The sequence below is a fragment of the Microcaecilia unicolor genome, chromosome 1 (genome assembly GCF_901765095.1).
Source record: "Microcaecilia unicolor chromosome 1, aMicUni1.1, whole genome shotgun sequence".
Classification (NCBI taxonomy): Eukaryota; Metazoa; Chordata; class Amphibia; order Gymnophiona; family Siphonopidae; genus Microcaecilia; species Microcaecilia unicolor.
Window position 1 is genome coordinate 501,612,637 of NC_044031.1, and position 18,260 is coordinate 501,630,896.

Consider the following 18,260-nt stretch of genomic DNA (forward strand, 5'->3'; position numbering starts at 1 on the left):
ACATGTCATTCTTGAAGCCACTTGTTTATTCAATGTACAGAGTAACCAACATCTCTGAGCACTGGTGACATGCTTATATGCTTGCTTCACTACTTTATTGGGGTAAGCTCTATTACGAAATCATCTATTCATATTGCCTGCCTGTGCCCTATCAAACCCAGTATGATAAGATAACAATGAGCAGTGTCTCCTAATTGATTCCTGTATGTCTTGAAACTCTGAATAATATGGTAAAACACGCCATTCTTGAATCCACTTGTTTATTTGATGTACAGAGTAACTGACATCTCTGAGCATTAGTAACATGCCTATACACTTGGGATAACCTCTGTTACAAAATTTTCTGTATATATTGCCTGCCTATTCCCTATATTGATGTTCCTGAGAGCATAATTTCTTCAAATACATAAGCTGACCCACTGGGATGCTGTTTTTCCATTTTTTTAGATGGCTATTATGTAAAACAGCATTCCTATAAGTGGGTTTCCTGAACGTTTGAGTGTTCAATTGACCTGCCTTATACCGAATTGAAATATCCAAAAATTCTACTTGATGAGTACATACATGGCTAGTGAATTTTATATTTTCATCACGTATCCGCTGACCATATCAAAAAGATATCGGCTATAAAACGTTTCCATGATATTATATGCTCTAAGTAAGGGGTTTGATAAACAAATCTTCCATTCGCGCCATATAGAGGCATGCCACCATGGTAACTCCCTTTATCTGTAAAAATAATTTTTCTTGGAAAATAAGTAATTCTTTTTAATAACCATTTCAGCCAGATCATTCAACAGCTGTATCCTGAAATATTCACAGTCAACAGAAGATCATTAACAATTCGTAATACTGAATCTTGTGGTACATTAACGCTGGTGTATCTAATGTTACGAAAATAATAATCTGCTGTGGAGGAATAACCAATTGCTCTAAATTATCAAATTCTGAGGATCCTTTACATATGATGAGATCTTGGAATACTGCTGGTTGCAGATGAAAATGTAAATACTGTGATAAAGGTTCAAATATAGAATCCTGTCCTGACACGATAAAGACGGTCAGGGGGTTTCTGCATGTTTTTATGGATCTTTGGTATAAAAATATAAAAGGAACCTGAGGATCAGGTTTATGCACATATTTGAATTCCATGGTAAGACAATATGTCTTGATCAACTGCCTCCTTTACCCTCTGGTATACCACCTGTTGGTAATCTTTCATGGAAAACCCACAAGTTGTAAATAAAATTCCTGGTCCCCAAGTTGTGTCCATGATTCCTGAACATAATCTTGCTTATCCAGAACTACTACCCCCCTACCCTTGTCTGCCCTATCTCAATTGAACAATCCTGCTGTAATTCTTTCAATGCTTGCCATTGTATTTTAGTTAAATTATTGTGTGTACCCCGTACTTTGTTCTGCTTTGCACAAATTGCTCATCACCAGTTTCTGAAAGGTATCCAGAACAGGATCCAACGTTCCCAAAGAAGACCATGATGATGATAAACAGTATTTATGTAGCAAGACAACTGGTTCATTCCTTCCTCTTTATTTTCATCGTGTGTACCAAAATGTAACCGTAAATGAAGTTTTCTAAAAAAAAAAAATAATAATAATCTGTATAGATATTCTACCTTTAAATGCATCTTAGAATTGGGTAGGAACAAAAGATAGGCCAAGATTCAAAACCGATTCCTAACTAGGGGTTAAACATTTTGAAGACAAATTCAATACAATTGCTAAGTTTTCCTGTTTCGACATTTGGGCCAAGTTGACAATGCATTGGCTGTTACTGTAGGAATGCTCAATGGCATTGTTTCTGCTAAAAAAGATGAAAGGACCTGCCTCTGAAACTTGTGCTAGCACTGTAGAGCTATCTCCACTAATGGGAATACATTCTTCCCCTGATGAGTCACTAGAGGAGTTCAAAACCCCAACTTTTTGTCTTATGATTTCTCCTAGAGTGCCTGCTGCAGTCCATCCAGGATACACTTATCGCTTGGTATAATCCAATTCATCTCTTTTATATTTTGCAATTTTTTCTTGCTCAAATTTCACTTTTATATTTTTCTGCCTGTTGTTGATGATCCCCATATAGTTGCTCAGATTGTCCCTGCAGCACTATTTGTTTCATGGCTTCTAACTTAAATTAAAATCTGATTTCTGTTTATCTATCTCTTTGTTCAACTTATCTTTGGTTGGAAGCGGGAGATGTAAAGAACAAATCGATATTAACTTAATCCACTTAGGTATGTAATCTGGATCATCAAGGAACCAAGGGACTTTGTATAATCTCAGACCTCTAGGTATTATTCACATATTACAATACTCCACCATTGCAGCTGCATGGAATTCTATATATGCAACTTCAGTAACTCTATCCAGTGTATTTAATGCAACTTCAATAACTCTATCCAATCTACAACAGGTCCTTGAAAAGAAGATTCAAACAGTTTACCCATCAACAGTATAATAATCTTCACCACTAAAAACCCAGTTTGAGTCCCACACAGGTGCTGCCATATTACCCTCTTAAAGTATATAAACCCTATTCAAATTGGTTTAAATACTGTTATTTTACATATCAAATATTTTGATGACTCTCTAAAACATTACGTTCTTTTTTATTAAATCATAATCTTATACATATCATACACATTTATATAAACACAATCTATATGCATATCACAACTCTCCATTTCCACAATCAAAAATAATCACTTATCTCTTCAATGTTATATTTGTTGATGATTGAAGAGCATTTAAACCTGTTTGAATAGGGTAACGAATATACATAAGAGAGATTTGCATACAATGGAGGTAGTAGGCAAGAAAATCTTTTCATTTGTTAGGGATATCTGGAAAACTTGACCTGTTGGTGGCCTTTGAGCACTGGAAGTGAAAATGAAGGTGCTAGAATGTCCCGTGGCAAAAAAAACCAAACAAATTTCTGCCAATTCCTTCTAAAAATAGCGATTACTGAAAAGAATAAATAATGAAATGAAAAGCTGTCAGTGAGTACTTGATTTCATAGAATACAAAAAACTCCCCCCCCCCCCCTCCACAGTCAAACAAAAATCTGTTGTCCTCCAGTTTATATATTTTGACTGTAAAAATGGTGTGTGTGGGTGTGTACGCCTTCATAAACCTCAATGTACTCTGCCCACAATTGATAAATTATCAGCTGTGGAAAATCTCTTCCTTCTCCCTGTTTTTTTTTTTTATTGTTTGATAGTTATATTTTGTTTTATTTTTTAAATGTTTGATAGGTACAGCAGCTTTCCAAGAAAGAAATAGAAGATCTTCTACGAAAAGGCGCCTACGGTGCTCTTATGGATGAAGAAGATGAAGGGTCCAAATTCTGTGAAGAAGACATTGATCAGATTCTTCTAAGACGCACTCACACCATAACCATTGAGTCTGAAGGGAAGGGCTCAACTTTTGCCAAGGTGATATGCAAAACTGACTTGCATTTGTGCTTGTTGTACTAATAGAAATGTTGAAATTAGTGTAACTTCATGCCTGTTCGACAATAACTGTGCCTCATGATATGAAGAACTTGGGAGCATACCATGCACTGGATAGCAGAATTTGAACATTTATCATAAAGCAAATCAGAGAATGGAGTGAACATGGGCAACAAACTGAGATTCTACATTAACTTGGTAATGAAATTTTAAGGCTGCTGCATCATTTGTTTCAATAATTTTGTTTAGGGTTGCTGGTTTCTGTATGTTTGAGTTAATGTCTGGCATTTTTTAAAAAGAATATAGTGTCGTATGTTCATCTCTGTTAAAAAGAGATTCAAACATGGTAGGCAGAGGCCACAGTGAACCCGCGTAATTTAATGAATTTCAAACATTTTTGCCTTCACATTTTTACAATTGTGATTATATAATATACAAGATAAAAATCATTTTGTGTATGATTAAGTATAACAGGTTACATTCTTGTCCCCAACACTCGCTCCTTCCATAGAAAGGCAGGAAGTTATAGACCAAAGTAAATGGAATTTGTTGCCTATATAGCTTTGGGGCTCATTTTCAAAAGAGAAAAACATTCAAAAAGTGGCATAAATATGCATTTGGACATTTTTCTCACAAAAACATCCAAACTGGTATTTTTCAAAACCAAATTTTAGATGTTTTTCTATGAAATCCATCAGATCTGCATTCATATCACAAGGGGGGGGTGTTAAGGGTGCGATCTGGGCGTTCCTAACTCTTGGATGCTTTTCAGCTGTAATGGAACAAAACAGAACTGTTCAGGACTAAAACGAAGATGTTTTGAGCTAGACCTATTTTTCTAACAAGGCACAAAAAGGTGCCCTGAATGACCAGATTGACCACTGGTGGGAATCATGGATGACCTACACTTCCCCAGTGCTCACTGACCACCTCCCACCCCCAAAAATGTGATTAAAAACATTACTTGCCAACCTCAGATGTTATACTCAGGTCCATTAGAGCAGCATGAGATTCTGGGAGTAGTCTAGTTGTGGGTGCAGTGCACTTCAGACAGGTGGATCCAGTCCCATTACTCCCCTTACCTGTTACAGTTGTGGTGGAAATGTTAAGCCCTCCAAAACTTGCTAAAATCCCACTGTACCCACATATAGGTGCCTCCTTGGGCTGTTGTGGTATATAGTTGGGGGTACTGGGTTTTTTTTGGGGGGGGGAGCTCAGCAGACAAGATAAGAGAGCAACAATGAGAGGTGTAGCTGGGAGCATTTATTTGAAGTCCAATTCATTGTCCCCTAGGATGCCCCATTGCTCTCCTGGGGATGTCTGTGGGGCCAGTCTAAGAATGTTGGCTCCTCCTACATCCCAATGACTTGATTTTCTGCATTTTTCACTTGGACATGTTTTTTTTTTCGAAAATGGACCAAAAAGATAAATGCACAGAGCACAAAAACTTTTAGAAAAACATCTATCTATCTTTTTTTTGTTTGGTTTTTTTTCGAAAATGGCTATTCGCTGTTTTGAAAAATGGCTGTATTCCACACTCAGATTTTGGACGTTTTGAGCAAAATGTCCAAAGTTTGACTTAGACATATCAAAAACGCTCCTCTACGTCTGCTTTTCTTGATTTTAGAAAAGAAAGCCTTTTTTTTATCTAATTTTTCCCTATGTTCAGGTTAGAATGTATTTTAATTTGATTCTAAGTTTTTGCTGATTGTTGAACAGTATGTATGTTGTCTTGAATTTTATGTAGCTTGATTATGTATGTATGTTTGGAACTTGCTGAGGATTTTGGATCAATGAGCAATAAATTAAATGACCTTCCACTATCAAAAATAAAACCATTTCACAAACATGTACATAGTGTACTCTCCTACAAAAAAGCAAAGCGTAAAAATTCCTGCAGATATCGCACACCCAAACAGTGCTCTTAATTGGTCCCAATTGCTTCTAAAGAAACCTTCAGCAAGCTTCTGCAGTTATCCCTCAGATATTGGGAATGAAGCTGCAGTAAACACTGAGCCAGAGCAGCTCAGCAGTTGTAACAGCCAGAGGAAGTTATAACAGGCAGGAGGAAGTTGTGATTGCTGGCATTTTATTTCTCTAGCTCCTTGTTGTAGATGTCATGGGTAGACTGTCTTCTTTATAATTGCAATGGACCTCTATTGTGATTCTAAGTTGGTAAATATTTCCTGTGGCCTTGCATTATGTTCTGGATAATACTTGCATTAGTAACCAAAAGAGAAATGTTACATGCATAGTTGCCGTGTGTATTCTATAATAAAAAGGGGGAAAATTTGACTCATAGGTTTCTTTGTTTTTCCATTTTCCAGGCCAGCTTTGTTTCATCTGGAAACAGAACTGACATTTCCCTGGATGACCCAAATTTCTGGCAAAAATGGGCTAAGAAGGCAGAGCTGGACATTGATGCCTTAAATGGCAGGGTGAGGACAGCATTGAAAGCTCCTTTCTGTTTACTGGGTGGGGGGAGGGGGGTTGCTTTTTTTTTTTTTTTTTTACCCCCAGCAGTGTTCATAAACTATTTCATTATCCTATGCAGAATAATCTGGTTATTGACACACCGCGAGTAAGAAAGCAGACCAGACTCTACAGTGCTGTGAAAGAGGATGAATTGATGGAGTTTTCTGATCTGGAAAGTGACTCTGAGGAAAAACCAAGTATAAAGCTACGTCGCCCTCTGGACAAATCACAGGGCTATGCAAGGAGCGAGTGCTTCAGGGTTGAAAAAAACCTATTGGTTTATGGGTCAGTAGAATAATTCCATTTGTAATTTGGAATATGTTGACCCCCTTTTTGGTAGGTTCTGTTTTTTTTAAGAACTGACATCAGATAATGGGTTTTCTTGGAGAATGTACCCCTTGCATGTTGTTCTAATATATTAACTAAGATACTAGATTTTCTTCTGAACTCATGCAGATTTTTTGACCACAGTAGATTTTTTATCACTCCTGGGTTGACATTGCAATACATTAGCTTCCAATTCACTAGATTTGGCAGCTGTTCCATTAATTAGTAAACTTGGTGGTAATATATGTATGGAGGGGGGTGGAGAGCTGGGTATTGGATTTAGTAGGTATCCAATATGATCTTCATAGCTAGAAGTCCTAGTTGAAACATACCAGCTCATGTAGCTGGATCTGTGTGGCAGGTTGTCTGGAGAATCTGGAAGAAAAGGGGTTTTAAGCAAACATTGTACAAAGCAGCAGTGATAGAATTCAGCTAGCAGCTGGATCTGTCCAGCTGCAAGCACATTTGAAAACCAGGAGTCCTACTGGAAATTCAGATGCACACATAATCAGGTGATAGACAAGGCTGAATGTTTGGTCAGTGGCCACACTAACATAAGTAACTAGTTAAATTATTAAATTATTACCTGTAGGCATGGAAGGGAGCTGGTTGTGAACTAAATGGGAAATCTTTATGCTAGAAAGTGATAGCCCATGAGCTAGATCTGGCCTATGGAGTACTTTAAAGTTGGCCCCTATTGTTTAGATATAAAAACTAGAACATGACTGCAGTAAAGACCCTATGCCTTTCTAGTCTACCCATCTGCTAAGCTTTACAGTCTTTTCCTCTGTACTTATGCTTTCTGGGACGCTATTCTACACATCCACTTCCCTTTACATAAATCAGTACTCCTTGTCCTTACCAGACCAGTCCAGAACCTGTGAGTTTGTGCCCGTTGACAAGGAGATGGAGACAGAGAACAAAGATTTGTACAACCTACCCTATTTGAGCACCATGCAGCTGCAGGCCTTCCAGTATTTCTCTGCCTCTAGCAGATGGTGGCGGTTGGGTGTGCAGCATCTGAACCTAGTGCTTGGTATAGTCCTGGGCTAGTTGGAGAGCTATTGTCCAGTGGACCAGGTGCATCCTGTTTAAAAAAAAAGTGTTGGAATAGCTGCTAACAAACAAACACATTTTCTGTGGAGCTTGGGGAATAGCCCAGAGGAGTCTGTTCTCCACCTTCCTATTTTATTTTTACCACAGAGAAGGTAATGTTTGAAACAGCTTGTTTTTTAGTCTTGTTTATTTAATATCTATCATTGAGGGAGTTTACTGGGACTTAGATATTTGTTCCAAACATAGAAACATGACGGCAGATAAAGGCCATATGACCCATCCAGTCTTCCCATCCTCTGTAACCCCTAATTCTTCCTGTTCCTAAGCTTATCCCATGCCTTTTTAAATTCTGGAACAGTCCTCGACTCCACCACCTCCACCAGGAGGCCATTCCACGCCTCCACCACCCTTTCTGTGAAATAATACTTCCTTAGGTTACTCCTAAGCCTATTTTCTCTTATCTTTGTCATATGCCCCCTCATTCCAGAGCTCTCCATTTGAAAAAAGGTTCTCTTCCTGTACATACAGTGGTGGAAATAAGTATTTGATCCCTTGCTGATTTTGTAAGTTTGCCCACTGACAAAGACATGAGCAGACCATAATTGAAGGGTAGGTTATTGGTAACAGTGAGAGATAGCACATCACAAATTAAATCCTGAAAATCACATTGTGGAAGTATATGAATTTATTTGCATTCTGCAGAGGGAAATAAGTATTTGATCCCCCACCAACCAGTAAGAGATCTGGCCCCTACAGACCAGGTAGATGCTCCAAATCAACTCGTTACCTGCATGACAGACAGCTGTCGGCAATGGTCACCTGTATGAAAGACACCTGTCCACAGACTCAGTGAATCAGTCAGACTCTAACCTCTACAAAATGGCCAAGAGCAAGGAGCTGTCTAAGGATGTCAGGGACAAGATCATACACCTGCACAGGCTGGAATGGGCTACAAAACCATCAGTAAGACGCTGGGCGAGAAGGAGACAACTGTTGGTGCCATAGTAAGAAAATGGAAGAAGTACAAAATGACCTGTCAATCGACAAAGATCTGGGGCTCCACGCCAAAATCTCACCTCGTGGGGTATCCTTGATCATGAGGAAGGTTAGAAATCAGCCTACAACTACAAGGGGGGGAACTTGTCAATGATCTCAAGGCAGCTGGGACCACTGTCACCACGAAAACCCATTGGTAACACATTACGACATAACTGATTGCAATCCTGCAGTGCCCGCAAGGTCCCCTGCTCCGGAAGGCACATGTGACGGCCCGTCTGAAGTTTGCCAGTGAACAACTGGATGATGCCGAGAGTGATTGGGAGAAGGTGCTGTGGTCAGATGAGACAAAAATTGAGCTCTTTGGCATGAACTCAACTCGCCGTGTTTGGAGGAAGAGAAATGCTGCCTATGACCCAAAGAACACCGTCCCCACTGTCAAGCATATGGAGGTGGAAATGTATGTTTTGGGGGTGTTTCTCTGCTAAGGGCACAGGACTACTTCACCGCATCAATGGGAGAATGGATGGGGCCATGTACCGTACAATTCTGAGTGACAACCTCCTTCCCTCCGCCAGGGCCTTAAAAATGGGTCGTGGCTGGGTCTTCCAGCACGACAATGACCCAAAACATACAGCCAAGGCAACAAAGGAGTGGCTCAGGAAGAAGCACATTAGGGTCATGGAGTGGCCTAGCCAGTCACCAGACCTTAATCCCATTGAAAACTTATGGAGGGAGCTGAAGCTGCGAGTTGCCAAGCGACAGCCCAGAACTCTTAATGATTTAGAGATGATCTGCAAAGAGGAGTGTACCAAAATTCCTCCTGACATGTGTGCAAACCTCATCATCAACTACAGAAGACGTCTGACCGCTGTGCTTGCCAACAAGGGTTTGCCACCAAGTATTAGGTCTTGTTTGCCAGAGGGATTAAATACTTATTTCCCTCTGCAGAATGCAAATAAATTCATATACTTTCCACAATGTGATTTTTCCGGATTTAATTTGTGATGTGCTATCTCTCACTGTTACCAATAACCTACCCTTCAATTATGGGCTGCTCATGTCTTTGTCAGTGGGCAAACTTACAAAATCAGCAAGGGATCAAATACTTATTTCCACCACTGTAAATACCCTTGAGATATTTAAACATCTCTATCATGTCTCCTCTCCCCTCCTCTCTTCTAGCTTATACATGTTGAGGTTCATAAGCCTGTCCCTATAATTTTGCATTCAAGACTACTTACTAATTTCGTAGCCGCCCTCTGGACTGATTCCATCCTGTTTATATCTTTCAGTAGGTGCGGTCTCCAGAACTGCACGCAGTACTCCTAATGAGGCCTCACCAGAGACTTATACAACAGCACTGTCACCTCCTTTTTCTTGCTGGTCATGCCTCTCTTTATGCACCCAAGCATCCTTCTGGCTTTGGCCATCACTTTTTCTACCTGTTTGAAAGTTTTAAGGTCGTCCGACACAATCACCCCCAAGTCCCCCTCTTCCTTCATACACTGAAGCACAACACCCCCTATACTGTACTGTTCCCTCGGATTTTTGCGACCCAAGTGCATGACCCTGCATTTTTTGGGATTAAACCTTAGTTGCCAAATATTGGTCCATTCCTCTAGCTTCGCTAGGTCCTTCCTCATGTCATTCACACCTTCCAGGATGTCCACCCTGTTGCAGAGTTTAGTATCATCTGCAAAGAGACAAACCTTACCAGACAGCCCTTCCGTAATATCGCTCAAAAAGACATTAAAAAGAGCCAGCCCTAGGACCGATCCCTGTGGTACTCTACTGACGACATCCTTTTCTTCAGAGCAAGCTCCATTTACCACCACCCTCTGTCTCCTACCATTCAACCTATTTTTTACCCAATCAGTTACTCTAGGTCCCACACCGAGGGCACTCAATTTATATATCAATTGCCTGTGCGGAACCGTGTCAAAGGCTTTGCTGAAATCCAAGTATACCACATCAAGCGCCCCTCCCATATCCAACTGTTTGGTCACCCAGTCAAAGAAGACAGACAGATTCGTCTGACATGACCTGCCACTAGTGAAGCCATGCTGCCTCAGGTCCCGCATTCCATGTAGTTCAAGTAATGTCACAATCCTCTTCTTTAGAAGCATTTCCATTAGCTTACTCACCACCGAGGTCAGACTGACAGGTCTGTAATTCCCTACCTCCTCCTTACTTCCACTCTTGTGCAAAGGAACCACATCCACCCTTCTCCAGTCCACCAGGACCACTCCAGTTTCTAAGGAAGCATTGAAGAGGTCCGTAAGCGGAGCAGACAGAACTTCTCCGAGTTCCTTAAGCACCCTTGGGTGTATCCCATCAGGCCCCATCGCTCTGTCTACTTTTAGTTTGGCAAGCCCCTCACAAACACAGTCCTCCGTAAACGGGTCTTGGTCTTCCATACCTCCATCCCCTTTAGCCTTTGCTTTCTGCAGCCCTACCCCCAGTTTTTCATTCGTGAACACAGAGCTAAAGTAATCGTTAAGCAGTTCAGCTTTATCCTTATCATCTTCCACATATTTCTCTCCCTCAGCTTTGAGCCTCACAGTGCTATTATGGCACTTCCTCTTGTCACTTACATATCTGAAAAAGGTCTTGTCCCCCAATTTTACCATATTAGCTATCTTTTCCTCCATTTGCCGCTTCGCTTTCCTGATAGCTTTTCCAGCTTCTCTTCGCTTATTTAGGTATTCTGTCTTGTCTTTGTCTTTCTGGGTCGTCTTATAAATGCAAAGGTAGCCTCTTTTCCCTTATCTTTTCAGCTACTGCATTTGAGTACCAGAAAGGCCTTCTTTTCCTCTTTCTTTTATGTGCTTTTCTAACATAAAGGTTAGTTGCCTTTAATATAGTTCCTTGCAGTCTCGTCCATTGCTGTTCTACATCCTTCAGCTGTTCCCATCCCGCTAACTGTTCCTTGAGAAATTCCCCCATCTCAGCAAAGTTAGTTCCTTTGAAATCCAGGACCTTCAATCTCGAGTGAGCCCTCTCTTCTGTTTTAATATTAAACCAATACCATACGATCACTAGATGCCAAATGATCCGCCACCTTGACGTCAGAAATGTACTCTCCATTCGTAAGCACCAGGTCCAGAACAGCTCCATCCCGCGTCAGTTCCATCACCCACTGCCGGAACAATTCTTCCTGTAGGGAATCTAAGATCTTTGTTGCTAGACGACCCCGCAGCCGGGACACCCCAATCAACATCCGGCATATTGAAGTCACCTATCAGTAGTACTTCCACTTTCCTAGCTATCTTGCGGATGTCTTCAATTAAGTCCCTGTCCAGTTCCTCCGACTATGAGGGAGGTCTGTATATCACTCTGATATAGATACATTTTCCTTTCCCTCTTTCCAGTTTGACCCGCAGCGCTTCTTCCCTACCCCACATGTCCTGCAGTTCTGTCACTTGGATATCATACTTAGCATATAATGTCACAACTCCACCTTTTTTTTCCTACTCTGTCCTTCCTGAATAGATTATAGCCAGGTATAGCAACATCCCAGTCATGGTTCTCCATGAACCACGTCTCCGTGACCGCCACTAAATCCAAGTCCACTTCCATCATTGTAGCCTCAAGTTCTAGAAGTTTGTTTCCCATACTACGAGCATTGGTATACAAGGCTCTCCAGATTTTACTTTTTTTATTCCCTTCTATAGAGACATTAGATGTCCTACCTTCCTTGGGTTAATTATGGCTTCGTGGCCTTTTATACCATCCCCATCAATTTTAGTTTAAAGCCCTCTTAGTACTTTAGCCAGCCTGTTGCTAAAACACTCCTTCCCTTTCTTGACAGATGGACACCATCACCGCTCAGTGCCTCTTGGAAAATCATCCCATGGTCTACGAAACCAAATCCCTCTCATTGGCACCAACCACGCAGCCACGCATTTATCTCCAAGATGTGAGCTTCTCTCATTCGACCTTTACCTTCGACAGGGAGAATCGATGAGAACACCGCCTGCGCACCTAGATGCTTCACCCTCTGACCCAAAGCCATGAAGTCTCGTACGATACATTCATTAGGATACTTAGCTGTATCATTTGTGCCAACATGGATGAGAAGCAAAGGAGCGTGGCACCCGGCAGATAGCACACCTCTCTGGACAACATATCCGGCAGGCAGATGGGCGCTTCGGTACCCCTTAGAAGTGAATCTCTAACCACCACTACCTTTCGCTTTCTTTGGACCAATTGTCCGGCTGTGATGGCATTTTTGCTCATTGTTTCCTCCTGTTTTTTTAGATGTTTCTAGCTCTTCTGCCTCCAGGGCTGTGAACCGATTCTTTAGCTGAATAGAAGGTGGAATTGGAGGATTGATCTTGTGGGACTTGGTGACCTGCTTCCAGCTGTGCTCTGTGTGCCCAAGATCTTCTCTCCCTTTGCTGGAAGTCCTCAATGTTTTGACCTGTGTCTCTGGGTCAGATTTCTGGTTGTCCAAGATGTTTCTTAGCCTTACCACTTCTTCTGTTAGTTCTTGTACTTCTTTCACAAGGCACTCAATATATTTACATTTATCGCATGAAACCAGAATCTTGTCTTGGTCCAAGGGTTTGGTCTTGACAGTGGTAGAAGCTATACTGAAAGCAGTAGCTTTACATAGTTCTGTAATGCTTCAGTGCAGTACTTCCAGCTGCATTCATCTTAAGACTCCTTGAGAGTGGGACTAATGCAAGTGTTAGATGGATAGTTATGGCCATAGATTTAGTCCCTTTGGGCTCTACTGCATATGAGACACTTGAATAATTATTTTCTCAGTTGCTGGTTGGTGGTCTCCCAAATTCCATGTATGGAGCAAGCCAGGATTAGTATGAATTAATGGCTCAAGTCATGCAATTTACTTAGGGAATGAGCCTTCAGACTCCTGACTGGAAAGTAGTAACAGATGCCAACTTGTTCATATGAGGAGCTTGTCAGGACAAGATTACACAGGGAACGTGGTCACAATTAGAGAAATCTTGGTCCATGAACTGCCTGGAGCTGAGAGCTATTTGCCTGGTGCCTTGCAAGTTCTGCTCAATAATACAGGGCAAAGAAGTCAGTTTCTTCTCTGATAATGCAACAATGGTAGCTTACATCAGCAATCAAGGAGGCACCAGAAGTATAGCAGTGTCCCAGGAAGAGAATTTGCTACTAGTGTGGGCAGAGAACTTGCTGATTAGGTTCTTGATTTCCAGTTATACCCGTGTCATTGTAGTAGCTCCAGAATGGCCAAGGAGAAAATTGTTGGTGGACATAATTGTCTTAAGAATGATCGGCAACTGTGCCTTTTGTCAGGAGAAGGGCAGCCTTCTTCAGGGGACAATCATTATAGAGAATCCATCTCCCTTTTACATTACAACTTGGCTTTTGAGTGGTCAAGATTAAGGCAGAAAGGTTATTCAGAAAATGTTCCACTTCTATAACATATGCAAGGGTTTAGCATGTGTTTGAATATTGGGGGCAAATCAAATGGTATGTGTTTATAAAAAATAAAAACATAAAAAAAAACTACAAGGGCCAGTAGGGGGTCCAAAATAGGCTAATTGTTCCAAAAAGGACTTAAGATATAAATGGGGAAAGCCACTGCTGTCCCTGGGATTGGTAGCAGAGAATCTTGCTACTATTTGAGATTCTGCCAGGTTTTTTGACCTGGACTGTCCGCTGTTGGAAGCAGGATACTGGGCTAGATGGACCGTCAGTCTGCCCCCTCAGTATGGCTGTTTTTATGCTCTTATACCAAGGGGTTAGAATGAATTCTATGACTTGTGCTCTGCTTACTTCTCCACTTGTTCTTCTGGTATGACTATTTAAATTTTTCTATCCATTTATTGGCATTTCTTTTCTTTGCTAAGTTTTAATATTTTTACCTTTTGTAAACCACATTCATCTGCTAGACAGCTAATTGTGGTATATCAAGCCTAAACAATAAACATAAGCACTGCTAAGTGAAGGACTCAACACAGCGCCATGTTTCTGCACAATTACCTGTGTCAGGAGTCTCAAACATCTAAAAGATTTTGAGCACAGCTAGAAGCAAACAAATCATCATTCTGAAATTAAACCAGTTTCTATGAGGAACCCTCTTGCAACAGACTCTCCAAGCAGTGTCAGTATACAAATAAACTTGGGCTTTTTTTTTTTTTTTAACATATCCTTGGTGAGCCCCCTTAGTTTTTTTTTTTTTTCCCCCACATACAATTTGGTGCACCCCTACTCTTTTGTGTGTGTTTTAATCTGTAGGGGAACCTTTTCCCTTGTTCTCTGTAGCTCTTTAATGAATTCTGCAAGTCTGTTAAATTATTGGTACCTTTTCAGGGGTCCAAAAAGGTGAGCTGCAGCCTCTAAGGCTACAGTTGCGTAGTGAATTAGGGACATGATTTTGTCAGCTTTATATTGTTAAGAGAAAGCAATCTTCTTTGGGATTAAGAGCTCATTCTGCTAGAGCTGTTTCAACATCTTGGGGGTAGCAGTTGACGGTGACTTCAGATTAAATTTGTAGAGCAGATGCCTGGTCATCTCTTCATACATTTGCTAAGTATTACAGGTTAGATGTAGGTGCACGAATAAACCTCTTTTGGCACTGAGATCCTTCAAGCAGGAATTTCTGCCTGCCTTGAGGATTGCTTTGATAAATCCAACAGTTTTTAGACTGGTCTGGTAAGGACAACAAGGAAGATGAAATTAGGTCTTAGCTGATAATTTTCTTTCCTTTAGTCCTACCAGACCAGTCCAGATTCTCACCCAGTTGCTATATTGTTGAAATCTGCTGTTTATGCAAATTATGGTGTCCCTCTCCTATTATGTATCTTTCCTTCACATATGGTTACGTGTTTAGTTTTTCAATTCAAATAATTATGGTATAATGCTCTTCTCCTCCATTGCTTTGCCATTCAAAATATTGCAGGTCTGGAGCTTCACAGTGCCCAAATAGGGCAGGTTGAGCAAGTCTTTCTTCTCTGTTTTCTTCTGTTGGTCAATGGGCATAAACCGAGAGGTTCTGGACTAGTCTGGTAGGACCAAAGGAAAGAAAATGTATCAAGTAAGACCTGTTTTCTCCTTTTCCTTAGATTATTCCTGAGTCTATCCCCTTTCATCCTCATCCTGTAACCACCTCCCCTTTCCAGTGCTTCCTTTGAATCGAGAGGCCTGCCTCCTGTGCATTTATACCATGCACGTATTTAAATGTCTCTCTCTCCTCCCCCCCCTCCCCACTTCTTCCAAAGTATACATATTGAGATCTTTGTCTCCATATACTTAATGATAAAGTCCATGGACAATTTTATTAGCTGTCCTATGGACCAACTCAGTCATGTTTATAACCTTTTGAAGATGTGAGCTTCAGTATTGCATACAGTACTCCAAATGAGGTGTCACCAGAGACTCTCTTCTTATGCTTTTGCTATTACCTATTCTGCCTGTTTGGCCACCTTAACTTTCAGATAAATCACTTCTGGATCCTGCTCTTCTTTCATACACAGAAATACTTCACCGTCAAATACAGTGCCATTCTCTTGGTTTTTTTCAGCCTAAATATAACCATGCACTTTTTAGCATTGTCTTAGTTGTCATACCCTGGCTGTTCATAAAGCTGACCTAGATCCCTCCACAGGAACAACTAAGATTATTTAACTGGTAAGACACATCAGTGATTTTTACTTGGAGAATTGTTCAGCGCTGCATGCGTCTGGTAGCGCTATATAAATGCTATTAGTAGTAGCATCCTCTCTAATGCATAGGGCGGATTCTATGGATGTCTTGTTTGCTTTCAGCGTAACTGTGTAACATACGCCCACATTCATTGTTGCACAGTTTTGTTCCATGGTATTGCATTGTACTACTCCTTAGTCTTGCCTTGATAACCTAGACTTATTTCATCACTCTTGCTTTCCTGTCTTTATTTTCCGTTCTTTTTTTCATGCCACCTTCACTCTCAGGTCATGCGGGTTACCTTTAACTGAATCAGCGTATTAATACCATGATAACCTCTTTTTGTTAGTCCCCCTTCTGGTCCATAAGAACGGCAGTCTGTCCCAGTGTGGCCTAGACCAAAAGGATTGCCTACCCTTTGTTCCTTTTCTGCCAAGGTGGTAGAGTACAGTTAAGAAGCAGAAACAATCTTGGATAAGGAGAGAAATCTTACAAGAGGTCATACACTGTATCTAGCAGCTGGAATATATTATTGCAATATAATCTGTTTAGGATTCCCTAAATATATGTCAAAAAAGCTTGTCTATTCCAAAACATGACAATAAGACTCATTATTTCACTAAAAAGGCATGATGGTCTCTCAATTTTATATTAAACTACATTGCCTTCCAGTAGATTCAAGGACCTTATTTAAACTGGCATGTTTTTTATTTAAAATCTTAAATGGAACAGCTCCTTGCTATTGGTATGATTACTTCTTAGTCACTAATCCATCTAAGTCATATAGGAAGCCTAATTTCTTTCTTTTCCAACTTCTAGAGGCATAAAAAATGTAAGTTTTTTGAGAAACTTATTGGCCTTTCAGGCAGCAAATTTGGAAAGGAGATACCTTTCTTAGCTTCTCTGCAAAAATTATATAAAATGTTTAAACAGAATATTAAAATGTTTTTTCAACAATATGTATTGGGCAATAGAAACTAATAATATTTGATCAAGGTAGAATAGAGATGGTCATAGTAGTATTATGACTATTTTTTTTTTCATTTGTAATTCCTGGTAATTTCTAGCTTCTTGGAATTGTACTCTACTAAGAACTGAGAGGTATTTTGGAATATACATTTGAAAATTAGTTGTGTATTATGTTATCTATCTTTGTAGCATGGACATGAACGACTGGGTTGATCTTTTTCTGCTGTACTCTACTATGTAGCTTTAAGAACATAAGAGTAGCCACACTGGGGCAGACCAGTAGTCCATCTAGTCCAGTATTCTGTTTCCAACAGTGGCCAATCCAGGTCACAAGTACCTGACAGAATTCCAAACAGTAGCAAGATTCCATGCTGCCAATCCCAGGGCAATCAGTGGTTTCCCCCATGTCTGTCTTAGTAGTTGACTCCGGACTTTTTCTCCAGGAACTTGTCCAAATCTATTTTTTTTTTTATTACAAATATGTTAACCCCTGTAACCACATCCTGTGGCAACGAGTTCCAGAGCTTAACTGTTCATTGAGTGAAAAAGTATTTCCCCCTGTTCGTTTTATGTTTAAATCATTTTTATGTCCAGCGTTCTATTAACAATTTTATTTCTTAACAAACTGCAAACCTTTCCCCTCTCTCTCTAATCCCTTTCCCTCCCCCCGCTCCCTCTACCCTCTCCCTATCTCCTCCCTCCTCCCTACCCCCCCTACCCCCTTTCCCCCTTTGTAAGGAAAGTCTCCACATTCCATTTCAGTCAATCAAGCAGTCTTACTAGGGTCCACAGGGCGTCTGAGCTTTTCAATACTCCACTGTAGTCTTTGGAGTATTTTCTGTTTTGCTCGTGCTTGTAATGTATACAAAAACTTCCTCCACACCTTCTGGAAGGAGCTTATATCTTTTGCTGTGGAGTTTTCTACCCCACATAGTTCTATGTGTAGGAGTTCTATCATTTTTGACCTCCATAGGTCTTTAGATGGTGGGTATGCCTCTCTCCACATGAGCAGAATTACTTTCTTCCCAATCAGTGGGGCTCTCTGCAGAAAGCCCAACAGTCCCGGGGGGGGGGGGGGGGGGGGGGGGGAGGCTCTGTGAGACTGAATATGTTGAACAAGATCCTCCTGTTCGTTTTAAAAGTATTACCATGTAACTTCAGTGAGCCCTAACCTCTCTAATCTTTCCTCAGGTGAGAGGAGTTCCATCCCCTTTATCATTTCATTTACCCTTCTGTGAGCCTTTCCTATTCTTCTATATCTTTTTTGAGATAAGGTGAACTGTATTTTACACAGTACTCGAGGTGATGTCACACCATGAAGTG

At 40.7% G+C, this 18,260-nt stretch overlaps 1 protein-coding gene across 1 annotated transcript in view; it reads left to right on the forward strand.

The window, feature by feature from the left end:
* CHD7 (chromodomain helicase DNA binding protein 7) overlaps positions 1-18,260 on the forward strand; it is a 504,651-nt gene that overhangs the window by 402,744 nt on the left and 83,647 nt on the right. The window contains 3 exon segments of the mRNA XM_030214843.1: positions 3,270-3,449; positions 5,795-5,905; positions 6,022-6,227. Of these exon segments, the coding sequence (XP_030070703.1) occupies positions 3,270-3,449; positions 5,795-5,905; positions 6,022-6,227 (497 nt within the window).